At 39.7% G+C, this 9,119-nt stretch overlaps 1 protein-coding gene across 1 annotated transcript; it reads right to left on the bottom strand.

Annotated features, from left to right (window-relative positions):
• Positions 1-3,264: 3,264 nt before the first annotated feature.
• leprot (leptin receptor overlapping transcript) lies at positions 3,265-7,039 on the bottom strand. The gene is made up of 4 exons (XM_080542832.1): positions 6,974-7,039; positions 6,648-6,723; positions 6,002-6,188; positions 3,265-4,809 (listed from the first exon to the last, which is right to left on the bottom strand). Exons 1-4 carry the CDS (start codon positions 6,987-6,989, stop codon positions 4,693-4,695), a joined length of 396 nt encoding a protein of 131 aa, XP_080398958.1. The 5' UTR covers positions 6,990-7,039; the 3' UTR covers positions 3,265-4,692.
• Positions 7,040-9,119: the final 2,080 nt, after the last annotated feature.

Below are 9,119 nucleotides of genomic sequence, written 5' to 3'. Positions count from 1 at the left end.
TTGACACATTCAGCTAATAGGTCATGAGGTGAGACAGTTGGTGATCAAAGAGACAGTAGTCCAATGTTTTTAGACTTCAAAAGTGGTCTTATGTCCACATTGTGTGTAGTTGAGGCCCTTTAATATTGTTTCTCTGATTGTGGATTGCAGAAACAAAGCAGGCTGGGTGGGAAAGTTGCCTTTGTCTCGGTTTGACGACTCATTGCTGGTCTGGGTTCAAATTCAGTACATTGGCTCTTGGGGGGTCCCAACAGAGATTTTAACATTTTTGGGGCGAATTTGAATTTGTAATTCTTAAGGGCCCTGACATGTGATTGGAACTATGTTGCTGTACTTAGTAGAACCGACACCATAGAATATGGGAAAGTGCTTCAAGAATAGTCTATTTAAACAGAATACATTTATGTGAAACCCCCTTATGGTGATTTATTTTCTTGTTTTTCCACCATGTGGAGTAAATAGGTGTTTTATCATTTTCTAATAGCAATATTTAAAAAAATCGATTTGTAAACAGTGTAAATATGAAATAAGTTTAATATCCCTTTGGACATATGGGTGTTTCTGTGTATTGTCAAATAAGATGTATGTTACATAGACAGTGGTGTTAGCCCCATATTACATTACCACATCTGTTCTTTAAACCTCAGTTCTTGTTATTCATTTCTTGTTCAGTGGATTCCTTGTAGATTACTGTGACTGTCCAAGAATTTCACGTAGTACAGCATGAAATCTGCAGTTCTCAGTATGTCATTTCTGTTATCTCGTTATACTAGTGTAATGTACATAGGCTGCACACAATATGGGGATCATAAATATCCACCGAGAGTGATCATCATCCTTTATGACAATGCTATTCAGACCTACACCTGGACTAGACGAGAATACTATGTGGTTGTCTTTCACCGTAGCTACCAGTCACTGCATTGTGTTTGAGCCATCACTGGAGATTTTTACAATCATTTTGGCATGAATCCCAAGAATAATAATTGCACCTCCATGATAGTCACAGTTGAGATCCTCCTGTGTTTCCTGACCTGCACACCAACAAAACAGTTTGACATAGCGTTGTTTTTCTCCAATCCAATCCCAATGAGATCAAATGTTTTACTGTATTATCATGCATCTTCACTTTACCACACTGGGAAATAAGAATTACCTCATATTCACATCCAAACCAATAGATTAAGTTTCCTCAAAGTAAATCACAACTAATAACAAATGTCCCTTTTTATTCTTGACGTCATGTCTTAATTTTTCCTGGATGCAATACTATTTATTTGTTTAAGCCTTACTGGTCTTAAGAAACATCACAGAACAATACAATTTCACTTGGTCCTCTCTAGTCGTGTAAAGACAGCAGTTTATAAATGTTTCAATAATGCAACATGTTTTTTTATTTGCCTTATGGATTAGCATATATCCAGCAATATTAAAGACTTTCTGTAAGCTTATCTTATATTTATTTTTTATATGAGATATTACTTTTATTTTCTGTCTGTATTCTATTCACTGCATAGGACACTAAATATGCAAACATTTCATGTACATTTCCCATCCAAAGATTTTAAGAGTAAATATATAAAAAGTGAATATAATGTAATACCTGTTTTACTTGGTAATAAAGAACGGGAGAATATTGGAAATGTAATTGGTGGGCTTGCTTCAGCAAGTCCAACTATCTTTATTGCTCATACTTATTATTGGTGGGCTTGCTTCAGCAAGTCTACCTATTGTTTTTGCTCATACTTTTTCTTACTATTATTATTATTATTATCATTATTAGTGGGCTTGCTTCACCAAGTCCTACTGTTGTTATTGCTCATGCTTATTAGTGAGGTGGAGGAGTATGAGAGAGGTGGAGGAGAGTGAGAGGTGATAGAGGTGACATTTGGAGGAGGGTGAGAAGTGCTGTTGTAAGTGGGTAATCACTGTCTGACCATGCTGGATCTCCATCATGTTTTGGTCCTCTGCAGGCGTCAGACAGGGAGATGCATTGGGTGATCCGTATCTCTGTAATAGTTGTCGGCCTGGTTGGTACTGCCTGGGTCCTGAGTGGAGAGCCCAAGGCCTACCTACAGTTCTACACTTCCCTGGCTGTACTCTGGAGGATGGTGTTTATATACAGCGTTCTCCTGTCAGGACTATAAGTATGCTCTGTGCCCTGTGCGCCATCTTGGTTTTCTCCTACCTGGCTTCGCTGATGTTTAATAAAGGGCTGATTCCTGAGAGGTGGGATGTGTTAAAGGTGAAGTCCTAAATGTCACCTCCGGGAGGCGACAGCGCAAGAGTGAGCAGTGAGGATGAGAGCGGATACGTTGCCTCAGAGCTGATGCTGGACACCAGGGGCCTCATTTATTTTATAAAGCTTGCGAGAATAAACTTGAAACATATGTGGCTTTTCTACAATGCATCTGGTTAGATGATGGACTGCGTTTCCTTGTCAATGACAATTAGGTTGAATCTAATCTAATCTAAAAGAAAAAAACATGATTTAGGATAATACATAGAAAGGGAGATATGTGTTTTTGCACAATCCGAAGGTCACCGGTTCAAATCCCACCAGAAACAAGAAAGACCAATTATATATATACTTTTAAATCCATGTGGGGAAATGCACAAGTGAATAAGAAATGCAAGTGAATAAGAAAAGAATGCAGAATAGCCCTCTGTCTCTGGGGAGGTCTTTACCTGGGTGTTGTAGTGATTATGGTGGCAGCATGTGTAAGTACAGATGTCTGCTAGCATTCTCTATCCTACGGAGGCCCTACGAGCCAGAACAATCGCAAGGATTCTAACCCCAACCCTAATCCTTGCGATCGTTCTGGCTCGTAGGGACTAACCCTAACCCTAACGAATTACTAAACCGGGGGAACAAATTACTAAACCGAGGGAACGAATTACTAAACCGAGGGAACGGATTCACACATCAAATCATTTTTTTCTACCATGTGACCCCAGGGGGGCTCCGTACTATCCACCACCAGTACCCAGGGAGTCAAATGGTACAGTATGAAACAGGGGAAGCACACGAGTTTGATATCATTCATTCCATTCCAAGCATTACCATGTCCTCCATTTTCTACCTCCGCTGGTATGGAATGATGTATCCATCAACAATATCGGAAGACATTTTTCAAATATCTCAGTACTGTAAATATCAAGCAAGAGTATTTTTATTTCAATCGTGCTTTAATTAATGTTAGACAACAGATTACAGGTACTGTAGGAGTAAAGGGTTTTGAAACAGGTTTCTCTAGTGCTCACTGGTATTTTAAAGGTGCTTTGGGTTTTGGATTCGCACAAAGGCTTCTCATAGAAAATTCAATGTCAGTTTTTTTTAACAAAATCTAAAAACGATTATTTGTTTTCATGGTACAGTACAAAATCATGTGACAATTATGTGAAGAATTCAATATCTTATTTGTATAATAGGGTAAAAAATGACACATTATGAATAACAGATTGTTTAACAACAAGTGGTTTGATAACATTCGGTTTATAACTACATAAATAATGATTAAAACAAACAGTATTTGAATTGTTTTGATAATTGTCACATGATGATGTAATCAGAAAGACCATGACATCATTCACCAAATGCACCATAGGCTCCCATGTCAAAATGTGACTAAAAAAAAAGGTGGGCACTTCACTCGAACAAAATAGACAGATCTGGTCTAAAAACAAAAAATATATAGTACTGTATATACATTCCCAAATATTGGCAAGGATTCACAATTCACTTTGGCTTCTGTCCTCAGCATAGAGAAAAATATGTACGGTATAACTATTGTTCTCTAATATTCTATTCCAACTAGTTGTCATCAAAACACTTGTGTATATCATGATAAAATACATTCCTTTCAGAAGCCATGGTGGGGGGGAGAATGGTGTCTATTTTAAACTCTAAATGGTCTTTGGTATAGACATTGTAAATCTAAAGTAAGGCTTTTTTCAACTTGTAGCAAAATATCAAACGTAACAAACTTACCTATACCTTTTACCTGATGACAGTCATAACCCAAGACATCAGATCAAATAGCACGGATAAATACACAATCACAAAGGTCACGTGAACTGCAGGAAAGAGAGTCGAAGAAGATCTGAAATACTAGCGAGGAAGATATCCTTCCACAAACAGCTGAATACCTCCAATGCAGGACTAGAAATAAAGACTAGACGGACCACAAGTGATAATGACAAATAATGAAGGAGTATCCCTTAGGATATAACAACTGAAGCATGGTCATTACACACAGATAAGATGTTTAAGTCCTGATACTAACTTTTCCCCCTCATACAGGTAAGGGCTGGGAGGTGAATTTTAATGTCTCAGCCTCTATATAGGAGAGACTAGAGAGGCGAGAACAGAATAATAGAGGAGGGTCACAACTGTGGGTCAGAGAGGGATGAGGAAATAAGAAATAAGAAATAAGGCATCATTGGACATCATTGTATTGTCTATTTACACCCTATACACATAATGTGCTTGCCTCTCTAACGTACACCCCACCCCCTTTCGAACCTCAAGAGACATAGCATACGCATCAACTTGGTAAAATGTCCATTAATAGTGACGTTAGGCATGTAGTAGCATTCCTTTTGTTTTATCATAAGCATCCTGCCTCTCTGTAGAAGCAGGCAGGGCAGGCTGGGTCCTTCTGTCCCTCTGTCCATAGTCCCACGGACACTCTACCACTGCTCCCAGCTGAAGTCGTCCCCGCCGCCAAACACCAGGAAGAATCCAAAGATGGTGACGAAGATGACAGCGTTGCCGGCCATCACCAGACCACAGGCCCCCCATTGGATCTGTTAGGGAGGAAATCAAAGCACAGCTGCACATCCAGCACTAGGCTCATTGAATGGTTGCACTACACTGTGAATGACCGACCACTCTAAAACAGTCCTTGCTGCTACACTACACCCGTTGCACTACCACTGTCATTGCTTTATTATTACTTATTGCTTCATTCATAAATTGCTAGATTCATAAAGTGTTTCACTATATCACTTACAGATTTACCAATCTATATATTGGTCAGTTCCAGATACCTGTGACTAAATGTGTTGTGCCTTTGTAGATACACTGTGATCTGTAAATGTGTAAATGATAAACTGAGGCATAAACTGAGGCCCACTTGAGATCAAATTGGGCTGTATGTGGCCCCTGAACTAAAATGAGTTTGACACCCCTGTTCTAAATACTGTACAATCCATGTAAATAGTTGACATGCAGCCCCCCAGAACTGAGAGGGCCTGCTCTCCTGAACAATCCAGTTGTCATCTGCCTCCTTGATTCAAAAATACTGACCCTTTAAACATGCAATTGCCTTTGACACTCTGCTGACAATTCTGCACACTGTGGACTTGTGAACTCCAAAAAGATCCCCGTCAACCATCTGAAAACTCCCTGTAGCATTAAAAATGCAATGCTACTAGGAGCTGGAGAAGTGGTGGCACAGCAGAGTTCCTCTCACTTCTATAATTGATAGCTGGTCCAACTTTCCCATTGAGGTATATGACAGACTCTTTTGTAAATCTATACCGCCGGGAAAACTCAGTCATTGTTATACAATTCAGTTGGGTTTACCTGTCTTGAAGTTTCCTGCAAGAAACTCTTTCCTCTATTCCCATCCAGCCATGTTGTCATTAAAACTGAAATAAACCTAACATAAACCTCCTCCAGGGGTGGTTTAAATATAACTGCTAATCCAGGTTTAAAATTATTGGTGCAACAGACTTGATTTAGCTAAACCAGGTTTAAACCTGGATTACCAGAGGCTTAGATTTAAAACCAGGACTAAATTAAACTAGGTTTAACCTAGGTTTTAAAGTCAGGTGCAACAGGATTTAGTAGATATGCTTTGATTTAAAAACCAGTTTAAAAGTTCAACCACATTGGTGCAACCCAGCCTAAATTTCACCCCATTCACCCCATAAAACACTAAACATGAACCTCATTCAAATGTTCCACACCCCAGTAATTGCTAGGAGGACTCACCACCGCGGCCCGGGCCAGAACAATGGGAAGCCCGAACGCAGACACCACAATGCCAGTGGTGCAGAAGTAGGCCAGCTCCCTGCAGGCGTTGCTGGTGGCATCAGTGTCATCACTGAGCCTTCTGGAGATGAAGGTGGGCACAGGGGACAGCACGTAGAAGATGAGGGCGAACAGTGGCCAGTACTCCCTGTGGAAAACACAACAGTGTTCACACTGTGTTTGTATTTGCAAGATTTGTATCCAACAGGTGGGGTGACAGTGACACAGCGTGAGTTTAGAATGATAAGGTTCTATCTCCGTTTAGAATGATAAGGTTCTATCTCCGTTTAGAATGATAAGGTTCTATCTCCGTTTAGGGCAGTTCAGAGATATCGAGCGTCAACGTTTTTACATTCCATTATGTTCTGTGAGATGGAACCTTTGTATTTTATGAATTACTAACTCAAAAATGTCAACATTTTTAAAATAACACCACACAGGCATTAATAAACACCTAATGGATCAGATTATGTAATAATAATTTAAAAAATCAATTTTGAACAAAATGGAGATAGAACCTTATAATTCTAACGTCAAGACTTGTATGATCCAACAGGTGGGGTGACAGACAGTGGCACAGGCCTGCAGCATTCATATATATACACACCCATACTGTTCCAGAACACAGCTTAGCAGGAGAAACGTCAACCCAATGGCACCACTGAACGACAACCCGACCAGTGCTGTAAAACAACAAATAAAACACAAAGACACAAACGCAAAGGCACATTTAGTTAGTTACACTTCGAAAGGTTGAACAGACCCAACTGTCTGGAACCAAGTAAGAGTGACAAGAAGTTTGTCGTGGATTCGAGACATTTCTAGCTAATACACAAACTATAAAAACACACAATGTAATGACTTTGTCGCTGTCTAAGAGAATGTTTTTAGTAGACTGGTTCGGACGGAGAGCTCGCTTCTGGTCTAACTTACATTTAATACCCGCCATTGTCGTCTAACGATGTCGAGCAGGCTTTCTTCCTTGTGCGTTGTGTGTTTGGGTGTTTGGTGTTCGATCACTTCCTGTTTTCTCCTCCCAACTTTTTTCTGTTCATCAGCTGGCTTTGTTAAAGGGGCCGTGTGTCTGTTTCTGTCTCTGCCTCTGGCTGCGTTCGAAATGGCATAATAATAACATACCGCCTACTACTCAATGAGTATGTACTGTGTACTGTGTACTGCCTACTGAATTCATATGAAGTATGCCATTACCAGCCGACTGTTCACACTGAAGTATGCAGCTCTGTGTCCCAGAATGCATTTCGCACTGGCCCCAACATGGGCTAAAAGCTGTTGTAATTGTGGCTCTCCAAGTCGTGACGTTAGAATTATAAGGTTCTATCTCCATTGTTGTCAAAATTTAGTTTTTTTTACATAATCTGATCCATTAGGTGTTTATTAATGCCTGTGTGGTGTTTTTTAAAAAGTGTTGACATTTTTGAGTTAGTAATTAATCAAATACAAAGGTTTCATCTCACAAAACACAAAGGAATGTAAAAACTTTGACGCTCAATATCTCTGAACTGCCCTAAACGGAGATAGAACCTTATCATTCTAAACGGAGATAGAACCTTATCATTCTAAACGGAGATAGAACCTTATCATTCTAAACGGAGATAGAACCTTATCATTCTAAACTCACGATACTGCCTACTACTCAATGAGTATGTACTGTGGACTGTGGACTGCCTACTGGATTCATATTAAGTATGCCATTACAAGCCGACTGTTCACACTGAAGTATGCAGCTCTGGGGGCGCTTAGGTTGCGTAGTGGATTAAGAGTTGACCATGTACCGCAGGGCTCCCGGTTCGATTCCAGCCGCGGACATATTCTGCATGTCATCCCTTCTCTCTCTCTCTCTCTCACCCATCCTTCCTGTCATAATCTATACTATATCTGTCATTAAAAAATAAAAATATGAGTGGGACTGCCCCACTCAGAAAAAATAACTAAGAAGTATGCAGCTCTGTATCCCAGAATGTATTTCGCACTGGATTTTAAGGCAGGCTAAAACAACACGGGCTAAAAGCCGTTGTAATTTTGGCTCTCCAAGTGTTAACATGTTATTTTACGTTTTAATATGTTTTCAGGCTGGGAAAGTAACTATGTATATTCCCAAAATGTGGCCAGTTTATCAAAATAACCCATTTATATATGTAATCTGACGTTTGTTTTCCCACTTTTTTTAAGGCTAAGGTTAGCTAGCTACATTACGTTGGTTAGATACCTTTACCTTTTTACTAGACGGAAACGTCGGAACATAATAGCTAAACAAGTTGTAAAATGATTGGGGGGGCAATATCTTTAGCTAGCTAAAGTAACTAGCTTACTCTATTGTTGTCTTAGCAGTTGGTAAAATAACAGCATAAAAAAAAAACGTTCCTTCGTCTGAAGCTACGATACTGGGACCATTTGTAACTGGGTGGCTACTATACTACTATACTAATTACTATCTATCTAGTATCTACTACTATACAGCAGTAGACTGAAGAGACGTGCGATGGATTTCGGGGCAGTAGAGTATGAAAAGTAACCAACTTTTGAAATTCTGGCTAATCTAAGTATACATCGGCACATTTCTAGCGTACACAAATTTCACATACTATTTAGTAGGAATGCACAACATACTCAAATAGTACGTTAGTGTGCCATTTCGAACACCCCCCCCCCCCAGTCTCTCTCTCTCTCTTTCTCTCTCTCTCTCTCTCTCTCTCGCTCTCTCTCTCTCTCTCTCTCTCTCTCTCTCTCTCTCTCTCTCTCTCTTTGGCTCTCTTCGGAATGGCATACTAGCATACTACTCATACTAGATATTATGTAGATTTTGAGTATGCAGTGCGTTCACACTGTAGATTATGTGAAATTTGAGTATGCAAGAAATGTATACTAGATTTTCGGTCGGCTGGTATTGGCATACTTATTATGAATTTAGTAAGCAGTATGCAGTATATACTAATTGAGTATGCTACTATGCAGTATGCTAGTATGCAGTATATACTCATTGAGTATGGTAGTATGCAGTATGCTAGTATGCCATTTCGAACACAGCCTCTCTCTCTCTCTCTCTCTCTCTAGACAATGT

This window comes from Nansenia antarctica, assembly GCF_963989245.1.
Source record: "Nansenia antarctica genome assembly, chromosome: 12".
Classification (NCBI taxonomy): Eukaryota; Metazoa; Chordata; class Actinopteri; order Argentiniformes; family Microstomatidae; genus Nansenia; species Nansenia antarctica.
This window is presented reverse-complemented; position numbering and strand designations above follow the sequence as displayed.

Bases quoted from the DNA above. Each gene is read 5' to 3' on its own strand.
- leprot (XM_080542832.1), bottom strand. The intron at 6,189-6,647 runs GTGTGTATATAT...TGTTTTCCACAG, and splicing joins TGTGTTCTGGAACAGTATGG to GGAGTACTGGCCACTGTTCG. The intron at 4,810-6,001 runs GTGAGTCCTCCT...CCTCCCTAACAG, and splicing joins TTCTGGCCCGGGCCGCGGTG to ATCCAATGGGGGGCCTGTGG.